Here is a 22,252-nt window from a genome sequence, read left to right on the forward strand (position 1 = left end):
TGTACAGTGTGTGTTTATCGAAAATGTGTTTATATATGTTTTTCACAAAAAAAATGAGCCAATGCCAATGAGTTTAAGTTAGAAAAAAATATTTTTTTAGTATCACTTGATGAAAAATGAAAACTGGTCCCAGATGGAATGTCACGGGTGCCAAATTAATGTGTTTTTAAGGTGACTTTTAATTTATTGTAATTTTATTTTATGGACTTTTATTTTGTTGGGCTGCCGCAGCAACGGCTTGTGAACTTGCGCTGTTGAGCGGAACTATTTAACAGGCTCACACTAGCCCATCGGGAGAGCGGACTAAACAGGACTAAACACACGGCAGTGGAAAAGCGAAGCAGAGCGGAGCGCTGACTGGGGATGACTCGCGCTGACTGAGAATGACTCGCGCTGACTGAACTGGGATTCGAAGGAATCGAGTGGCCGCTGGTTGAATCACTGACCGAGAAGCGCGCTGGGAAGCCACGTGGACCTGCCGGTGTGTATGAGAACGTGAGAGACTCTATTGCAGCGGCGTTTGTCTGCTCCAAGAGGCGTTGTGAGGAGAAGGAAGGGTGAGAACGCTCACCCTTCCCTAAGTTAAGTGCTAATTCCCCCCCATATTTTGAGAATTCTACTCTTGGCTCACCACTAGTATTAGTTTAAGTATATTTTATATATTTTTTTAGTTTATTGATTTTGTTTTACTTTAAATTAATAATAGAATTTAGTTTTTTTCTATTCTGGCTTCTGGTTATATTTAATTTGCTATTTACTTATTATTTTTGTGAAGAGTGTGTGGGTTTTGCTTTGGATTTTGAGTTACATATTAATTTGTATATTTGAATTTTGGGGTGATCGAGTGTGCAGTGGTGTGAAGGAGTGAATATTTAGTGTTTTACCAGTTCTAGCCAGTAGAGATTTGTTCATTTGTTATTTTTGATTTATATTTATAGTGTGTTTATGATTTTAGTTAAATTCTAAAATTTAGTTACTGCTTTTGTTTCTTTTTCTTTTTTTGTGTGTTGTCAGTGGTGAAGCCAACAATGGACTGAATGGACTGTTTTTACTTCCCTCCTTGAGCTGCTGCCAAGGTTTTGGACTTCTGCATGGACTTTTGGAGTTCTACAAATCTTATTTCTTAATCTCTTTTAAGTAGATCTTATTTTTCCATTGTTCAATAAATGATTGTGATACATATCCTCTCCAGTGTATTACTGTTGGCTTTACTGATCCCCAAGGTGTATAGTTTTTTTAAAATTGGGTTAAGGGATATTTTGGCCCATTTTAAACGAGGCCGTGACAGGAACAGATGTTCCAGAGTGAAAAAAGTTGCTTGCTAGCTAGTTAGTTATGGTATCTAATGGTAACTACTTTATTTCAGTGGGGAATATTTTAGCTAATGTTAGCTAGGTTAGCTAACGTTAACTACTTTATTTCAGTGTGAAATGTTTTAGCTAAATGTTAGCTAATCTTAACTACTGACTTTTAGTGGGGAATGTTTTAGCTAATGTTAGCTAGGTTAGCTAAAGGTAACTACTTTATTTTATTTGGGAATATTTTAGCTAGGTTAGCTAATGTTAACTACTTTGTTTTAGTGTGAAATGTTTTAGCTAATGTTAGCTAGGTTAGCTAATCTTAACTACTGTATTTTAGTGGGGAATGTTTTAGCTAATGTTAGCTAGGTTAGCTAAAGGTAACTACTTTATTTTATTTGGGAATATTTTAGCTAGGTTAGCTAATGTTAACTACTTTGTTTTAGTGTGAAATGTTTTAGCTAATGTTAGCTAGGTTAGCTAATCTTAACTACTGTATTTTAGTGGGGAATGTTTTAGCTAATTTTAGCTAGGTTAGCTAACGTTAACTACTTTATTTTATTTGGGAATGTTTTAGCTAGGTTAGCTTAAGTTAACTAATTTATTTCAGTGTAAACTATTTTAGCTAATCTTAGCTAGGGTTAGCTAATGTTAACTACTGTGTTTCAGTGTGAATTTTTTTAGGTAATGCTAGCTAGGTTAGCTAATGTTAACTACTTTATTTAAGTGTGAAATGTTTTAGCTAATGTTAACTACTTTATTTGAGTGGAGAATGTTTTAGCTAATGCTAGCTAGGTTAGATAATGTTGATTACTTTATTTAAGTGGGGAATGTTTTAGCTAGCATTAGCTAGGTTGGCTAATCTTAACTACTGTATTTTAGTGGGGAATGTTTTAGCTAATGTTAGCTGGGTTAGCTATTGTTAACTACTGTGTTTCAGTGTGAATTTTTTTAGGTAATGCTAGCTAGGTTAGCTAATGCTAACTACTGTATTTTAGTGGGGAATGTTTTAGCTAATGTTAGCTAGGTTAGCTAATGTTTACTTTTATTTCAGTGGGCAACATTTTGTGGGGAAATTACGGTGTGAACGAGCAGCTCAGTTTCCTCTGCTGGAAAGCTCAGAAGCACTGCACCATTAAAATAGCAATCTACCAAACTCTGAGCACACCTGGTACCTAACTGGTTTATTTCACGTTATGCCCTAAACACACATGATTAATTACGACGGTATGTGCCTTTTTGCGTGTTTTGATCTAAGTGTACTTTTCTCATCCTCACGATAGCAAAGAGACACTGACGCCCTACATTTTCGAAAAATTGGGGGTTGTAAATGAAAATAAGCTTTCAAAAAACAAAGATTTTACTAGCTAAGTTTGAACATCATTAGCTGAACCATACCAGATTGCATGATTGTTCCATTAAGCACAGTACTCACCATGGGAATTGCAGGGTCATTAATTCTCCCTCTGACCTTCATCTGATCTCCCTCTGTAAAAGTGAGAAATGAGAAGTGATAAGTGAGAAAAGAACATGTAGAATAGTCGTTATCAGTTCTACCTTTGGTGCAAGTGTTGTTTAATGTTGTCCTTTAACACAAACAAAAAACCTGACATGCAAAGTATCATGTCCCATGACTTTTGCCATGTCCCACAGAAGTTGCTTGACTGTTTACAAGGACAATTCTAGCCAGACACTGCCAGTCACAATCATTACAACAGACTGCATGGTCTACTGTGGGTGATAATGCCTTGGATGGGAAAACATCATGTATTCCCATCTGTCTGCACCCACTATAAGACCTTGGAGCGTTTTCCCTCTTGGTTTGTTTTAGTTTCCCATGAGTCACAACAAACCTATTTGGCATATTCTCTATGCTGATTGGTCAGATCTGTCTTGGGCGGAGCAAGAAAGTAAATACAAGAAGAAGCAGAAGGTCCTGTGTTCCGAATCAGTATGTACTTCAGTGCTTTTTATAACAGGAGGGATGTCATTAGTAAATAGCAGTAGTAATTATGAGGGTAATAAATCAGGTTAAACTGCACCTGAACAGCCGTTTAACTCATGTTCTCTCCACAAAATGTTCTTGTTCATGTTCTTGAGCCAGACTAAATGGTAAAACAAATTCTAAGATTGTGAATACTTACTACGCTTTCTTGCCATGCAGATAATAATGATGAACAGGAGGAACAGCAGCCCCAGACCTACAGCCAGCAGAATCCAGATCAGCATCTCATCTCTGTAGTGAGAGAAGACACATGGTATTAAACCTGAACTGTAAGCATTCGATTGGTTTTATCCACAAGTAAGTCAGCACTGCCTGCTTTTGAAACTGGCTACATTAAAGGTCATGAATTTCTTTATTTAAATAATGTTGATTATTAATCATACTACAATGTATCTTTAACAATGACTGCAGAAATCTTGGAATACCTCACACAGTTGCAGTTCTAAGCATGTAGCAGCATTTAGCAACTAGACTCAAAATCTGCATTATAAAATTTCTAAGTAAGATTCAAAACATGTATGTGTAGCATTATGCAAAAAATAGGATTTCTTGCTCCTGCCCCCCCCTACAGTGGGGTACTGTAATTTGTACTTTGAGCCAATACTAAAAGACACACTTTACACTAGCATTTCTGGACAAGCTGAGAAATACAGAACCACCAATTGAAGCAGGGGTGTCAAACTCATTTTCACAGAGGGTCACATCGGTATAATGGCTGTCCTCAAAGAGCCATATGTAACTTAGGAATGTAACAAAATGTAACCAAATGTAATATAAAATGAATAAAACTACTGTAATGTATTCATTATTCATTTAAAACATTACAGTTGCTTGGAAAAAATGTTTGCTTGTTGCTCTGTTATAACATAAATCATTTTAATTTGTCATGTTATGAAATCCACAAACTGCATCAATCAAGAATCAAACTATCAAATACAAGTTATAATATTAACTTTGATCAAAATATTTGGCATACTGAGGAGGCTTAATTAGTATAATATCAAAAGATTGTGAGCTGCTAAGAACGTGTGTGACAGATGAAGCATTTCACAAAAATGTTTTACTGCAACAGCCTTGCATCACACTAATCAGATGCTTTGATTACAAAAAACATCTGTCTGCAAAATTGTGGCAGCGTTTCCACATCAATGACTACACTGCAGTGTAGTGGAGATAAACGGAAACTTTGCGGGAAACACAATCGTCATGCATTGTGGGAAATGTAGTTCTTGATCAGAACAAGCTTCTGAGCTATTTATTTTTTGTCACCTTTCAAGCTCTCGCTGGCCTTGAGTTTGACACATATGAATTAAAGTGAAAGAAACATGTGGACTTTTACAGGATTTTACACTAATAGACTCATGCTACACAGTATTATTCATTTCACTGCAGTCGCATATAGTTGCATCCAGAAGGAATCAAACGACAGGAATGAAGCTTGGGTGGATATGGCTGTTAGACTGTCAAGGAGTGACTCATAATGGAAGCAAATCCTGTTCTTGTCTTGGTGCTATCAACACTTCTCTTATCCACCCCAATTGCAAACGCTACAGAGATTGTGTGCAAATATTGGATATGACTCCATTAGGAACATCTACAACTCTACAACTCCATGCTGATATGTCTGGCATGTTGGTTCTGTACAGTTATTTTTTTTCGGGCAGTGTAGAACACAAATAATAAAAAAAAAGGTGAACAATCACGTCACATACTGTACCTTCCATCACTGTTTCTACTGCTTGTGACTTGACCTCCCTTAGAAGTTATTCTTTGATGATGAGTAATGATAAAACACATGCACATATAAGAACAGATATATGTATAAATAGATGTCATTTACAGAAACATAGATACATTAGTGCTTACAGCTTTGTCTGTATTGAAGTAGATGTCTCAGTATATGTTGCCAGTAGTGAAGTTGTAGAATCTATTAAAGAACAAAAAACATAATTATTTTTCTTTTACTCTATTTTATGATCCTAAAACACAGTTTATGATTGTGTCTGAGGTGTATCTGAGGTGTATCTGAGGTGTATCTGAGGTGTATCTGAGGTGTATCTGAGGTGTATCTGAGGTGTATCTGAGGTGTATCTGAGGTGTATCTGAGTTGTACTCACTGGTGGTGGTTTTCTGAGTGGTAGGAAGTGTAGTCACAGCTGCTGCTGTTGTTGTTGAACAGGAGAAAGCAGTTGATGTTAGTGGAAGAACATTACAGCATGATGATGATCAGCAGATGTTTCTGATTACTGATATTAATATCATCTTACTTGTAGGTCTTTCAGTGACGGTGAGGTGAACAGTAACTCCCACACCTCCTGCACTGAACCAGTACCAGCCAGCATCACTCTCCTGCAGCCCAATCATCTCCACTCTGGAGGATCCTATCCAATCATCACTGATGTTCACTGTTGAATCCTGGAATGGGTAGCAGCTCCAGGTTTTAACTCTGCACCACTTCTTCTCTTTATTCTCATATCCAGAGCTGTAGTTACCCTGGACACTGACTCTGCCCCCTTCCTGACCAATCACTCTACTGTTCTCCACCCACACAGCAGGATCTGAATGAAGGAGCAGAGAATGCGTGGTGGAAACTCAACAAATCATCTCCATCATAAGAGAAACACGTCTTATAAGCCTTTAACTACAGTGAAGATGTTCTGATTCACACAGAGAGACTCTGACTCACCTGAACTGACCGTCAGATACACAGAATCCCCGTCATCTGGAGTCCAATAACCACCAATTTCCACAGCACACCAGTACCATCCAGAGTCAGAGTATTGGAGGTTCTTCAGATCCACAGTAAACATATTCTGGGATGGATCATCAGTAACTGATATTCCTGTATTACTTGTGTTGCCGTAGGCTACTATTCTACATGAGGACCAGGTTCCCCCCTTACACCAGTATTTACGGTGTGATTTATATTTCTTCTCATATAAACAAGGAACACTGAGAGATCCTCCTCTTCTTACAGTTAAATGCTTCAGTGTCCTCACGCTCTCAGAACCTGCAGAAAAGAAGCAAAATTATACAACATTATTCTTTTACTCTTAAGACCCAGATGGACAACTTTTAATAACACATTATTTTAAAAAGCATTTTGGCTTGTTACTAATCAAGTCAAAATTATTTTTGTTCCAAGTCATTTCGGAGCATTCCTCTCTGAAATGTCATTGATTTTAAAAGGAACTATTGGCCTATTTATTGTAAATTGTTACAAAATAACAAGTTAAAAAATTGAAACTCAGTGGAGAATTTATTCTGCAATCAGTTTTTGACAGTCTATTACTGTGTGTACCTGTGTACTTTCTCAGTTCTCAGTGCCTCGTTCTGAATGTCAGGGCTCATTGCTACCAATGAAGTGTTGAGCTACTTTGAGCTTGTTAATGGTGTAAAAATAGTGTTTTCTTTGCATGGACAACTCTATGCCCCTTTCACTAGCATTGTAAGCCTGTTGTGAGCATTGGCTTAAAGTGCTGTATTTCGGAATGCTGGAGAAGAACGGAGGAGGGCTGTTTAACAAAAGTTTGTACTTATCATGTTTCACTACAACCCAAGGCCATTTCACACCAGATTTGTCCTTTAATTCCATCTCAGCTTCAGGTTTTTCTTTGTACACTGTACACTGGTACACTGGTAGGAGTTTAAGGTGGATCGGCAGCTACCACCAAAATGCTAAATACACAGCAACTCCCGTAAGCATACCAGCCATGCTCAACTGGTGTCTGTTCCCCCGATAGTGTACCTGCCTGCCCTTAAATACTCTTTGTCCCCCGGCTAAACCGGTAAGTAATTAATTAGAGGGCAGGTGGGTCTGTAGACAATTGTTTATGTACAATATTAACATATTTACAGATAAGAAATGCATGTAAACATTTGGTCATCCAGGTAAGTATTCATTACAATGTTAGGATGTTAATACATTGTTTTCTATGTTTTCTTTCAACAGGTACCCCAGACCCCCCTGCCCCAGGACAACCCTTGGTCTTTACTAAGACCTTAAGGACCCGGGTGGCTCGCGCACTGCCATTTTCACAGGATTCAGGTAAGTACTCAGTTTGTTTATTTGGATGTCTGTGTAGATAAAATGCCTCTTGGGTAGGTGGTGATGTGTCCAGGGCCCTGACATAATCACACTTAATTTGCAAAGACAATGCCACGTCAGCATCAAGTGGTTTCCTGCAGATTTCCAAAGAAGTTTGTCACACGCCAGTCAATAAATCAAAAAATGTATCTACCCAACAGCCGACAAAAAATAGCATTGTTTATCTGGGTAAAATATATGTGATCCCAACAATATGTTTCCAAAGTTATTGAACGATGCAGACCGACACACCTTGGGCAACTCTGGAGTGCCATGTTTGAGGAGTAGCCTACAGCCTTCCACTAAAGCTGAAGCATTACCATTAGCAGCTAATCGCTAGCAGTTAAGAACTAGCGCTTAGCGAGGATAGCAGCCAATGCAAATACTGCTCCAACAGTAGGCTACAAGCTGATAATACTTACCTCTGAACAGCCAAAGAGCTAGCGCTTAGCGTGGTTAGTGGCTAACATTGATCCAGCAGTGCTAATAATTTTAATGTTGTAGCAATTATTACAATACATTAAGTCTAAAACCACAAATATTAATTCAATATAAATAAATGTTGTGTTATTCTAAAACTGAGGGCCCTATTTTAGTTATCTATAGGCGCATTTGGCATAGGGGGGAAAGATAGGGCCCTGATTATATTATTTACTTTTAAATACACATTAATAAAAGCTTAGTAAAATATGGAAGGCCACATGGTTTCCACACATTCTACACTTTTTTTAAATGTTTTTGTTTGTTTTAAACCAATATACAATTGTTGTTATAATGGCACGATAAATGATAAAATGGTATGTTTTGACACTGTTTCAAAAGTATTTAAAAATGTAAATGTTATTTTTTTACTGCATTGCCAAAGTATCAGATCAGGACTCGGTATCAGCAGACACTCAATATAAAAACCGGCCACTAACACTAAGAATACACAACACCAAACATACCCCCCCCCCACCCTTCAACACCCCTGTTTCTCACTCTGAACAAACTGACCTCAAACTTAAAAGCCCTGTAGACACATTTATAGACCTGTAACAGTTCTATCTTCACTTGTCTTCCTGTCTGATAAAATGTGTTATTAAAAAATAGGTAACACTTTACTTGGATGGTCCATTTTATGGCCTTGTTGATGCTCAACTGACATTCAACTAACACTGAATTGAATGTCCATTCAATATAACTTAACCCTATGTTGAAGGTAAATGATTCTAAATAGAACTAAACCTACACCTAACCCTAACCTTAACCCTTAATCAACCCTAAAATCTAACTCTACACCTAACCCTTACCCTAACCTTAACCTAAGCTTAAAATCTAACCCTAAACCCAATCCCAAAATGTTAAGATTAGAGTTTTGATTAGAGTTGAATGTCGGGTATATATTCAATAGAGAATCATTTACTTTCACCTTTTAGTTCATTTGCATTTAATAAACATACAGTTGAATGTTAGTAGAATGTCAGTTGTGCATCAAAGAGGCCATCAAATGGACCATCCAAGTAAAGTGTTACCAAAAAATATATTATTTATACAGTGCAAATTAACATAGTATGTCCATGTATACACATTCAGCACTGAAGCATTGAATTGATCATTCTGAAGATAATAGCTTTCTGAAGACGATTCTAAATTACTAAAGCAGCGCAGTATTGATCTTACCTGAGATGAAGAGCAGAAACACAGAGAGAATTAAAGAACTGATGAGGGAGGAAAAGAGCATGGTTGGGTTTTGAGAGCCCATCAACTAATACTCTTCCTTAGTCTGAGTGAAGAAGCTTAAATACACTTCCTGTGTCTGGACTGTGTCTCGCACTATTATTCACACACGTACTACTTTAACATGCAGATCTAAAAATGCTACAAATGGTTGATTGAGTGATGCCGTAGAACAGGGGTGTTGAATCTAGTGGAAACTTTACTTTAAAAGACTCCGGGCCCTATCGTACACAACATGATGCTCATTGCTATTTTATACCCCGTCAACAGCCTTTTTTAAGTCTTCTATCTGCATCAATTAAATAAACACAGTGCTTATGTATATATCTTTGCTGATGGCCGTGAAGGTCACAAAATCAGGTGTTTTCAGGTAAATTAAAAAATATATATACATATACAATGTGAATGTACATATGTAAATTGATTATAAAGTGAAACCCCAGGGAAGGCTCTAAAATTATAAAAAATATACGTTGTTATATTGTAAGTGAGATTAAAGACAAGACAAGGCAATGTGAATTAATGTTTTGAGTTTGAGTAAAGTGTTAAATTTTACATCCAAAATTTTTATAACGTATTAATTATAAGTATAATCTTAATTTTGCAAAGTCAGTTTGCCCTCTCGCCAAAGTACTCAAATATAACGTGTTGCATTTGACGTCTTTATTAAACTCATTAGCATTTATGTAAAACAGTTTACTTAGTTACAGTTGCAGATGCAGTTACACTTACTTCACTATCACAATAAAAAAGCCTTGTAAAAAAAAAAAAAATTAGTTACATTTATTTAATACAGTGTACTTTTATCCAGTGAGCTCTTTCCTTTATGGAAGTTCATTAGGAGTTCCTGGATGCACTCTTTAACTAGGATCATTACATTTATTACAAACTTTCAAACATGATGGTGGTAGTACCAAAGGGTATGAATGCTTAAAAAAAGTACAACTCCATTGTCAGGACAATTTTCTGCTGCAGTTTCTTCCTTATACAAGATCCAGTCAGAAAATTCCAGAAGTACACTTGAGTACACCTGCAGTCAACACAGAAAAAAACAGCAAGGGGAGAAGTTTAAATCCCTTCTTACTTGTCTTTTTATCTCCTGAACTGCCCACTGCTGTCAGCATCTGCGCCCCCCCCCCCCCCCCCCCCAAGCTACGCTGACTCCTAAGAAATAATGAAAAATAATCATGTCACCTGCAGCCTCTCCTGAGAGGGGTTGCTTTTCGTGGCGGGGGTGCAGATTTTGGCACTACTATGTTGCCAAATTCAGCATCCCTGCCATGAAAAGCACCCCCCCTCAGCAGCGCGTCTTCCTGATAAAAGCATTTTAACTTTACTGAGGGGGGGGTGCTTTTCCTGGCGGGGGTACTGAATTCGGCACAACACCGGTACCTGCCTTCCCCATTCAGAACCTTTTCGTTTTGGGCATAACATGAAATAAACCAGCTTGTCACGTGCCATTCCCTTTAAGAGCCAGGTGCACTCTGACTTTTGCTACAGTGTATTGCTATTTTTGACGTCTGTCTAGGTTGTATTCTAAAGAGTAACTGTTTATTATACTTTGGGTTGATTGACAAATATCTTTCAGTTAATTATACTTTGGGTTGATTGACAAATATCTTTCAGTTATGATTACTTATCTTAGTATCTGTAATGACATAATCATTGTGTGAAACCTTGTATTCAATATGCATAACCAATACTCACATTGTATCTGATCATTTTTATTACTCACAGTGTATTTTACACGCATTGATATAAAAGATTAACCAATAATCACAATATATCCTTTACACATATAGTAAAACATTGTTTGATATGGCATGTGACTAACACAGACTTTATTATGACAAATTAACCCACATGATACATTTACTAACACATTAACATATAACATATGAGATGTAGCTCAGGCTGGAAGAATTTTGTTGACTGCATGACCCTAACTAACGGTCATCAATTCGACTGGTACGGGGCTAAAAAGGCTATTAGATCAAAGCAGCCTTTTGGTGAGTGAGTGCCTCCCTAAAAAACCTCTACTTCAAAGCGGGGGGTGACGCACACACACAGATAGTGCCATGAGGTTCCATTCTGGAAGAATACAGTCAAGGTCAAACACTAGTGGTCCAGTCAGACACGTGAAACTTCAGTACTAACACGTGCATGCTAACATGAGATGATTTTAACAACGCCTCATCAACAGGCTTACGTCATTTTGGGTATAAAACATGGAGTCAGATCAGAGGGGGGTCAGAACTTATGCTGGGTGGCTGTTAGACGGTCTTTCATGTGTTAGTTCTCCTGAATATTCAGTTTGTAATAAATACTTGGTTTGCTTTCAACTTCACTCCACTGTCTGACTCTCTCTATCAAACGAACACGCAGGGGAGTTGTACCCCGGACGAGAGGTGGGGGCTAGCCCACCTCACATTTTCTTTTCTACAACAATTCAGACAGTGGCGCACCTGTGTTTTCCGTTGCCAAGAAAGCAATACACCATAAATTAAATGCATACAAATTTTAGCCCAAAATCTGAGACTCACCTTTTATTTGAGAACCACAGAGCTGTAGATCACCTCACCATCTTCCACAGCTGGAGGAACCTGAAAAAGCATAGATTAACTAAGGTTAACTTTGGCTGATGAATTGCAGCTCAAGTTGTTGCTTGATTAAAACAGTGCAGTGCAGCTTGTGTTAAAAAAAAGTTTTTTTTTTTCTTTCTACTTACACGTTTATTTTTGGCAAATTTAGCTACAGTGCTGTAGACCACATCGTTTGCAGAAGTTGGTTCAGATGGCGGCTGTGGACAGATTAATCATGAGTTTAATCATGGTTAAAAAGAAAGACAAAAAGGCACTCTTAGGGCCCTATTTTAGCGATCTATAGCACACAGGTCAGTTGCGGATCGAGCAGCTAGATTTAAGGCATGTCACTGTGTCTTTGGTATGTACTTATTCTCTAAATTAATCATGGGTGTGTTTTAGACGTAACATGAAATAAACCAATCAGTGTGCCAGTAGTCATTCCCTTTAAGAGGCAGATGAGCTCTGACTTTGGCAGATGGCTATTTGAACAGTGCAACGCTTTTGCACATCTCAGCCGAGGAAACTGACCTGCACGTTCAGCTCATGTAAGGGAACAGTAATGTTATTTTATTCTTTATTGCTGCTATGTTTCGGCATGGCTAACGTAGGGTTGGGCGGCTGACAGTTGATGTCGTCAGGGTATTATTCAGTCAGTGGTGCACCTGTATTTCCTGCTGCCAAGACAGAAACATGCCAGAAATGTGCCTGAACACACCTAGCTTCCAGACCACCACGCACATCAATGTAAATATTTAACGATGCTGGTGCAAAGAGTGAAAATACACTGTTAATAGGGTGTAAAATAGCAATGAGCATCTTGATGCACCTTGTGCAGGGTGTACGATCGGGCCCTTAGAGTTCCTGCTACTGAATACCATTCATATACTCATTGAAAAAGAAATAGTTGGTCCAAGAAGGAAGTGTCGGATTACAATTCTATTCAGAACATAAATGTAATCAGAAACAATAAATAATTTAGACTGAAATGAGCAATATCTTTTGAGCTACACGTACAGTAAAGTAGTATGTAATGCATCTGTCTCTGCATGCAGTTGTAGAGGTTCCTAATCAAGTCCTTTGATATTCCATCCCATGCAGTGCAGAGTTGTGCACATTTCCTGCTGATTTCTGCATCACACACATTTTTAATGAAGAATAGGTCTTTCGATGTGGTTGACCATGGTACAGCATCTGTGTCTTCCAGGTAAGCTCTTGGATGTGCATTGTCCTGCTGAATAAGTGCACAGTAGTGTACGTTCAGAAAAGGTAGGGCCACTGGTTGCATGACCTTATTAATGTAACATTGGACATTGCAACCCACTCAATGCACCACGTCTTCTGAACTAACCATTGAACTTCACGTTGATCACAGTGCCTCCACACACAGATTTGATGGGTGTCTCCATCATAACAAAAGAAGGATCGTCAAAGAAAAGACAGTCTGCTACAACTACCCACCAAGTTTCAATCCTGCCTCTTGACTCCTTCTGGGTGCAACTACGTTTTAACAATGAGTGTATGTAAATAGGGCTTTCTTACCTTCTTCTGATGAGATACAGTGCTGTAGACAACATCGCTTGCAGAAGCTGCTTCAGATGAACGCTGACGCTATAGATGATTAAAACAGATTATTCGTAGTAAAGCAAGTATAAAACATTTTTAATCGTTTAGTAACTGACTGTATTTATTTGTAGACACAGGGCTTTCTTACCTTCTTCTTATGAACTACACTGCTGTAGACTGGACCACTGGACTGTAAGTTTTCAGTTGCAGAGCTCTGATTTATGGACATAAAACACACAGATATTTTAGACTATAGCAAATAAGATGGAAACTTTGCTCTGATGTTTACACACCCATAAAAAGAGTCTTATTCATGTTTCTAAGACTGGCCATTGTGCAGTCCTGACCTTCCCCTAGAAGAAAATGTTTTTAAACCGATCAGCTAATCACTTTGTGTTGTGAGAAAGAAAGACAACATCCCAAGTTTGTTGGAATGTGTTACAGGCCTGAAATGCAGGAATGAATGTATATTAATTAATTAAATTTGAAGATGAGCAGACAGAACATGGTGTATGTTGGGATTATTCTGTCTGCAATCAAATACAAGTCAAAGTAAATGTAAAAAACGTTTTTTTAGGATTTTCCACACTGTTTTTAATTGAAATTTAATTGAAAATTAACTCTTGCACTTTGTGTTTCAACACCAGAAAATGATATACAATAAACTACATGATTCATCAACCACAGTACTGACCATGGGAACTGCAGGGTCTCTGGCCTCCATCTGATTTCCTTCTGTTAAAAGACAGAGAGAGAGAGGATGAGTAAACACCATGCATTTTATATATATATGATAGTGGCTACCAGACTGATGGAATGGGACTACCAGACTTAAATCACTACGTTCACATTTAATGCAGGAAACCCCACACACACATCCCATATGTCAGTGGGACTGCCTTATTTGGCTTTTAGGAGACATGGGAAAAGTCATGGGACAGGGACTAGTAACATGTCCCATGACTTTTGCCACGTCTCCTAAAATCCAAAGAAGGTCTCCTGCATTTAATGCGGATGTAGAGATTCGAGTCAGAGTCACTTGTTTGTGCACAGGGACAGTTCTAGCCAGATGTCGCAGGTCACGATCATTACCACACAATGCACTGCTGTCCACTGTGGGTGGTAATGCCTTCTATGAGGAATTCAAGTTAGAGACATGTAATGGAGGAATGATAAATAACTGCACAATTTCAGGAATGGAATGTCCCCTCATTCACAAGGCCTCACTCAAACTAAGAAAACGACAGATTATAAATACTTACTACGCTTTCTTGACATAAAGATAATAATGATGATCAGGAGGAACAGCAGCCCCAGACCTACAGCCAGCAGAACCCAGATCAACATGGACTTTTCATTACTATAGTGAGAGAAGACATGTGCTATGAGTTAGCCAGCATTGCTTGCTTCTGAAACTGTCTGTTAGAGGTTTTGGCGGGTATGGTCCCCTTTCTGGAACTCTGGAGGGTCTGTTGTTTTTAAATTATTGCAAAACATAATTAAGAACCTTAACAACTCTGTACAATGCATGTTGTAGTACACCTGCTTTACACACTACTTTCATATGCGTGTGTAGCTCAATTAATATGCTCAAGACCCTAAATATATAAGTGGCTAACAAAACAAACAAATATATAAATTTACGAGAACTGCAGTGGGCAAATCAAATGTGTGCTTTTAGATACAGATGCTATCACAGTAATTAAAATAAATGTTCGCAGCTCTTCTTCACTGCAGTGCTCTAGACTTTTACTCACTCATCGCTCGTCTTCTTTGTGTTTGCAGACGGTGCATTTGTAGTTCTGCAAAAAGCAAACAGTAAAACGCCAAAATGAGGTGTGAAGATACAGATCAGCTAGTTTTAAAGACAGAGTGGAAAATCTGAACTTACAGATTTGTTGTCGTTGTTGTTGTCTCTTTAGTTGTAGCTGAAGTTGTAGAACCTAGAAAGAAAAACCAAACACTTTATCTCTTTCTATCACTTGACTTGAGGATCCTAAACTGAGGTGTATCTGATGTGTATCTGATGTGTATCTGAGGTGTATCTGAGGTGTATCTGAGGTGTATCTGAGGTGTAACTGAGGTGTATCTGAGCTATATCTGAGGTGTATCTGAGGTGTATCTGAGGTGTATCTGAGGTGTATCTGAGGTGTATCTGAGGTGTACTCACTGTTGGTGGTTTTCTGAGTGGTAGGAACTGTAGTCACAGCTGCTGTTGTTGCTGTTGAACAGGAGAAAGCAGTTGATGTTAGTGGAAGAACATTACAGCATGATGATGATCAGCAGATATTTCTGATTACTGATATTAATATCATCTTACTTGTAGGTCTTTCAGTGACGGTGAGGTGAACAGTAACTCCCACATCTCCTGCACTGAACCAGTACCAGCCAGCATCACTCTTCTGCAGCCGAATCATCTCCACTCTGAAGGATCTATTGTTCTTATCATCACTGATGTTCACTGTTGAATCCTGGAAGGTGTAGCAGCTCCAGTCTTTAAATCTGCACCACTTCTTCTCTTCATTCTTATATCCAGAGCTGTAGAAACCCTGGACACTGACTCTGCCCCCTTCCTGACCAATCACTCTACTGTTCTCCACCCACAGACCATGATCTGAATGAAGGAGCAGAGAATGAGTGGTGGAAACTCAACAAATCATCTCCATCATCAGAGAAACACGTCTTACAAGCCTTAAACTACAGTGAAGATGTTCTGATTCACACAGAGAGACTCTGACTTACCTGAACTGACCGTCAGATACACAGAATACCTGACATCTGGAGTTCCATAACCACCGATTTCCACAGCACACCAGTACCATCCAGAGTCAGAGTCTTGGAGGTTCTTCAGATCCACAGTAAACATATTCTGGGATGGATGATCAGTGACTGATATTCCTGTATTTCTTGTGTTGGTTTTGGCTACTATTGTACATGAGGACCAGAAATACCCCCTACACAAGTATTTAGGGTGTGATTTATATTTCTCTTCATATAAACAAGGAACAGTGAGAGATTCTCCTCTTCTTACAGTTAAATGCTTCAGTGTCTTCATGCTCTCAGAACCTGCAGAAAAGAAGCAGAATTATAAACTATTATTCTTATACTCTTAAGACCCAGATGGAGATGCTTAATACAACACTATTTAGAGAAGCTATTCGACTTGTTACCAGCCATAAATATTTACAGAGAAATGGAAAAGCTTTTCACTTTCACTGGAAGTCAATATAAAATCATTTTTAGTTCTAAGTCATTTTGGAGCATTCCTCTTTGAAATGTCCTTGATTTTAGAAGAAACAATTGGCCAAAATATTGTGTATCATCAACTTAACCTGAATATACCAAATCTGCAAAGCTTGTTAATGGTGTAAAAATGGCTATTTCGTTGCTAATATCACTAGCACCAAACTTTAACCCTCTCATGCATGAATTATAATAAACTCAGTCAGGATTTTTTTTCTAAGTGATTTTATACATCCTTAGGGATGTAAAACAAGGTTTGAAAAAAATATATATTCTATCTTTATTCGATAAAGAAGTATTTATCTGTCCACTCAAGTGTACTTCATGCATTTTTTGTTGTAAAAAAAACACAAATGTAATTCAGTTATACAGTTGTAATATGGTATTCTGTTGGAATAGTGGAACTGAGGAGGATATTGTGACACAAGAAAATGTCTCTGAACCGTAGAACCTTATAGAATCTTGATTGTGACTGGTATTATCATACTGTATTCTTGTCAAGTCTCTGAACTGTTAAGTGAGCATATTCTCTTATAGTATTTTATAGCATGTATCATATTTCCTGTCAAATCATGCTTGTTGCTAATTTCTGAGACTATTTTCTATGATGGTTGCCAAAGCATACAGGGCACAAAGCTACAAGACACTGCATGCAGATGTACTTGGTTCTTCGTGTGCTGGCATTTTATACTTTCTTGAGCTGGGGCCAGTGGTTGCCAGGGGCATACTGGATATTGGGGTGCCCTTAGTTTCAACAGCCTCATCTCCTTCATCTCCGTTCCTCAGCCTCAACTCCCTCAGTAACATTTCCAGACTCACCTTCACTACCACTGCTTGACCCTACTTCTCTGCTTGCAACTGTCTGTACTGGCAGCCATTCCTCAATTAAAGAAGTTGATTTACAGCCAAAACATTAAACAATATGAATTATTTTAAAAACAACACTGGAAGTAATTGACATTGCATAAAAGTTGAAAAATAGCTAATGATGCATGATGTACAATTAAGTGGACAGATGATTAAACTACAATTCCCTCAAATATAAAATCAAAATTTCGAAAATCTTTACATAATATGTCACCTTAGATGTTACTTGATGTAATTATATATTTTTTTACCTGCAGTGATATAATTTTATAAAAGGTAGAAACAAAAATAGCCAAGGTGTTTGGTGGTTTTCCCTGTCTGCCGGCCATCTTGATTTCATTGACTTCTTTTTCCCATTACAATGACCAACCAATGGGATTTTTTTTGTATAGGATGATGCAATAGCTTCCACTACAGTGGACTATATGCAGCAGTGCCCAAAATTGCAAGCATATTTAAAGAAAAAAAAAAATTAAACAGCTGTACACTGTAGTGACCTCTATGCATGAAAGGGATATTTCAGAATTCTGGGGGTGAACAGAGGTGGGCTATTCTACAAAAAATTGTACTCGGTATCATGTTTTTGCTATAACCCATGTCCATTTTACACAGAATTTCTACTTTAATTTCATCTCAGCTTCAGCTTTTTCTTTGTACATTGTGTGTGAGATACGTATTTTAAAATGTTCACAAGCTCACATGCCACACCTTGTATCTCTTATGCACATAATTTACTAGACCATGTCCACCAAGGTGCACCAGAGCAGCATAAATCAATTGTTGTCATTGGATGATGCAGACCAACACACCTTATGCGATGCTGGAGCGCCATGTTTGAGAAGGAGCCTACAGTAGAGTAAGTCATCATAATCTGTTTTGTCTGTTATCGAGTATACTAGCACAAATGCTAATCCAGCAAGCTAGCTACCTATCAAGCCATATCAGCTCTCTCACTCTCTCTCTCTCACACACACACACAATATGCAGCTACACTAGCATATATTTTCTCTATTAAAGTTCCCTGTTAAACTCAGTATCTCAGAACATTACAATATTCTCATTTAAAAAGCATCAAAACTACCCTGACCTATTAAAATACAGTAAAAAATCAATTTGAAATCTAGTCTGCCAGACCTAAACCATTCTACACTATTATTATACTTTCATCCTCCCAACCACACAGGGAACTACCAGCATTTAAATTATATAACTGATTATAATATTGTAGTGATTAATTTAGTAACAATTTATTTTATTTATTTATTTCCAGATTTCCACTAAGGTTAACCACTAGTACTAATAGTGCTAATGCCGCCTGACAGCACTACAAGGAGGACCCCTGAGTGTTCTGGTAAGCCAGAGCAATATTAGCTGGCTGTTCGTGTCATGCGTTCCGTGTTGACAACTCCTTAGTAAGGAAAGTAGCTATTGGCTGTCCTAAAAGTTGCTACAAGTCGCTAAATGACGTTATCGCCTTATTTGCATAATACATGTTTTTGAAGCTGTAAAGGATTAAGGTTGTGGGAGAGAAAATGTGAGTAAAAAACACCATAAATATGTTAGAAATGTTACAAATGAACAACTTCCTGTTGCTTTTTAAATAGCAGGTCACTTTTTTTACAGTAACTTCATTTTTACGTGAATAACATAAATGAGTTTTTTGCCAGTTTTTTGTTCTTAAATGTTATTATAAGAGCAGCAGTTAGCCAGAACTTCTAAGTTTTTTTTTAGTATTAGTCAGCGGCGGCTGTGGGCACGCGCGATTCATTTGCATTGTGTTGGTGGAGCGGTGTGTGTGTGTGCTCTGACAGTCAGGCAAAATTAAAGGATTTTAGTGCATTATAGTGCAAAATATACAATATATATAATATAAAATAAAACATAACAGACAATGTGGTTGTGTTCCTTTTTTTTTTACTGCATTGCCAAAGTATCGGGTTAGGACTTGATGTCAGCAGAAAAAAAAAACAGCACCAGCTTCCCCCCCCCCCCATCCCCCCCCCCCCAATGGAATCTCACTCTGAACAAACTGATATCAAAACTCGAAAGCCCTGTAAACACAACTGTATCCCTGTAACTGTTCTATCTTCACTCTGCTTTACTTTACAGGAACAATCTACATATGCAAGAGCACAACATTAATCCTTATCATCCTGTCCAAAAGAATTCCTGTCTGATAATAACGCAGAAGTCATTTTATAAATTTGTAATGAAAAAAATATCTGTATATTTATACAGCGCAAAATTCACACATTCAGCACATATAAACATTAAGCACATATCTGCATTCTTTACATTTATAAAGTCTGAAGAAAATGAAAATTGAATTGGAATTGAAATGAAAAAAGATTTCTAAAGATGATTCTAAATCACTAATTCAGCGCAATATTGATCTTACCTGAGATGAAGAGCAGAAACACAGAGAGAAGTAAAGAACTGGCGAGAGAGTAAAAGCGCATGGTTGGGTTTTGAGAGCCCAGCAACTAATACTCTTCCTTTTTTGACTGAAGAAGCCTAAATACTGTCAGTGCGCGTCCTATCGCTCACTATCATTCACACATTCACAACTTTACCATGTACAACTAAATGTGCTACAAATGGTTGCTTGAGTGATGACACAGAATAGGGGTGTTGAATCTAGTGGAAACTTCACATTAAAAGACTCAGGGCCCTTTCTTACACCCTGCACAAGGCACATCATGATGCTCATTGCTATGTTGCACCCTACCAACAGACTATTTTCAAGTCTTCCACCTGCATCATTTAAAATAGAGACAGTGCTTCTGAATATATCTACGCTGATGGGTGTGGTGGTCTGCAAATTAGGTGTGTTCAAGTGTTCAAGTGAATATCTTGGCAATGACAAGGCAATGCAAGGTATACTTTTAGCATTTATGCACAACAGTTTACTTAAAATTGCTCTTACAGTTACAGGTGCAGGTATACTTTTAGCATTTATGCAAAACAGTTTACTTAAAATTACACTTACAGTTACAGGTGCAGTTACACTGACTTCACTATCACAATAAAAAGCCTTGTAAAAAAATAACTTTAATTACATTTATATAATACAGTGTACTTTTATCCAGTGAGCGCTTTCCTTTATGGAAGTTCACTAGGAGTTTCTGGATGCAAGGAGCCTGACAAAAAAAAAAAAAAAAAAACGTGCCAAAAAGCAAAAACTGCACTCTTTAACTAGGATCATTACATTTATTACAAACTTTCAAACATGGTGGTGGTAGTATCTTAAAAAAGTAAAACTTCACTGTCAGGACAATGTTTCTGCAAGATCCGGTCAGGAAATTCCGGAAGTACACTTGAGAACACCTGCAATCAACACAGAGAAAACAGCAAAGTGAGAAATTCAAATCCCTTCTTCCGTATTCTTATCCCCTAATAATGAAAGTGCAAGTGAGTTTGTGGCTGGGTGCAGGTACCTGCCTTCCCAGATCAGACCCTTCTCATTTGCAGGGCTTGAAACGCACAAAAGGCATGTATTTATTATTTTAATTATCCATGGTTGTGGTTAATTTTAGGCATAAAGTAAAACAAACCAATCAGTGTGTCACTTGCCATTTCCTTTAAGAGACAGGTGCACTCTGACTTTGGCGTATTTCTATTTTAAAGTTGCACTTGAACGTGCCCAACTCTTCTCAGCAGAGGAAACTCGTTCACAGTTTGTGAACAGGTCGTTAAGGTGTCCCTGTGTGTAACGAGCGGCAGTGTACGCGCATTGCGCAAGTGTGATGCATTTGCATTGCCAAGATAGCAATGAACATTTGCCTTCTGACATCTGTCATGGTTGTATTCAGTCAGTGACACAAGTGTGTTTTCCATTAGCAAGATAGCAATACGGATTGCTATTTCAGGGGTGCAGCCACCTGGACATGTTCAACGCTTCATCGTTGTTGTAAAGGTCTAGGTTGTATTCAGACAGTGGCGCACCTGTTTTTTCCGTTGCCAAGATAGCAATACACCAGAAAAATACTTGAACACACCTCATTTTCAGACGACCACACCCATCAGCGTAGATGTATTCAGAAGCACCGTTGCTATTTAAGTGAGACATTGGCAATTGTGAAAATAGACTTTTGGCAGGATGAAATATAGGGCCCTAAGAGACGTGCTTTGGACCGAGCCAGGAAGTGTTATTGACTGGAGCATTATTGAAATAATTCTGTAACTGATATAAACAGAAGCTGGCCTTTGGCGCAGTTGTCATTTCTTAGTATAAGGAACTTGTAATTTTTCAGTCTGTCAGGTCAGACGTTGATGTTTGTTCACAGCGACGTGCTACAAGAATAATGGTTACTGGAAACTGGAAAACTGGTACAATCTGATGTTAAATAATTGACATCTGAGCATTTTGTCTCCAAACAACTTACTACTTAAGCGTCTAATAAACACAAATTTATATAAAAGTTTGAGAACTTGAGCTCAAAACTTCAGTTTTACAGGTTACAGGTGCTTACAACTGTACAACTATACCCGGTCACACCTATTTCAGTATTTAGATACTGAGAGATGTTAATCACTTGATAACTAATTTTAGCCCTAAATCTGAGACTTTTTCACCTTTTATTTAAGGATCACAGAGCTGTAGATCACCTCACCATCTTCCACAGCTGGAGGAACCTGAAAAAGCACAGATTAACTAAGATTAACTTTGGCTGATGTATCAAGTTATTCTCAAGTTATTGCGTGATTAAAACAGTGCAGTGCTGCTTGTGATACTAGCATTACGTTTTTACTCACGCGTTTATTTTTGGCAGCTTTAGCTACAGTGCTGTGGACCACATCGTTTGCAGAAGCTGGTTCAGATGAAGGCTGTGGACAGATTGAGTTCAATCATGGTTAGAACAGGCAAAAGGTATGTACTAATTCT

General features: G+C 38.0%; 2 protein-coding genes and 3 long non-coding RNA genes across 13 annotated transcripts in view; 2 read left to right on the forward strand and 3 right to left on the reverse strand.

Annotated features, from left to right (window-relative positions):
* LOC125801060 (polymeric immunoglobulin receptor-like) overlaps positions 1-22,252 on the forward strand; it is a 96,127-nt gene that overhangs the window by 47,521 nt on the left and 26,354 nt on the right. The gene's annotated exons all lie outside the window — the stretch shown is intronic.
* LOC111194609 (CMRF35-like molecule 1) overlaps positions 1-22,252 on the reverse strand; it is a 70,962-nt gene that overhangs the window by 39,531 nt on the left and 9,179 nt on the right. For 5 of the 8 annotated variants that reach the window (XM_049476598.1, XM_049476597.1, XM_049476605.1 and 2 more), the window contains exon 2: positions 16,000-16,323. The exons of 1 other annotated variant lie outside the window; for it this stretch is intronic. In XM_049476598.1, the coding sequence (XP_049332555.1) occupies positions 16,000-16,323 (324 nt within the window). Of the gene's footprint in view, positions 1-5,570; positions 5,862-5,989; positions 6,314-15,999; positions 16,324-22,252 lie in introns of all 8 variants that reach the window. 2 more of the 8 variants (XM_049476600.1, XM_049476599.1) reach the window with 2 other exon arrangements.
* Positions 299-16,136, forward strand: LOC125801062 (uncharacterized). Of its 2 annotated transcripts, XR_007438550.1 has the most exons (5): positions 299-557; positions 1,015-1,076; positions 3,463-3,600; positions 7,256-7,351; positions 15,584-16,136. It is a non-coding gene; the product is annotated as an uncharacterized LOC125801062 (long non-coding RNA). The 2 variants fall into 2 exon arrangements; XR_007438551.1 differs by lacking the exons at positions 299-557; positions 1,015-1,076 and adding an exon at positions 2,058-3,249.
* LOC111194611 (uncharacterized) lies at positions 15,153-15,667 on the reverse strand. The gene is made up of 3 exons (XR_007438558.1): positions 15,578-15,667; positions 15,428-15,478; positions 15,153-15,200 (listed from the first exon to the last, which is right to left on the reverse strand). It is a non-coding gene; the product is annotated as an uncharacterized LOC111194611 (long non-coding RNA).
* LOC125801070 (uncharacterized) lies at positions 20,316-21,565 on the reverse strand. Its single transcript, XR_007438563.1, has 2 exons — positions 20,805-21,565; positions 20,316-20,694 (listed from the first exon to the last, which is right to left on the reverse strand). It is a non-coding gene; the product is annotated as an uncharacterized LOC125801070 (long non-coding RNA).

The sequence above is a fragment of the Astyanax mexicanus genome, chromosome 4 (assembly GCF_023375975.1).
Source record: "Astyanax mexicanus isolate ESR-SI-001 chromosome 4, AstMex3_surface, whole genome shotgun sequence".
NCBI classification, from domain to species: Eukaryota; Metazoa; Chordata; class Actinopteri; order Characiformes; family Acestrorhamphidae; genus Astyanax; species Astyanax mexicanus.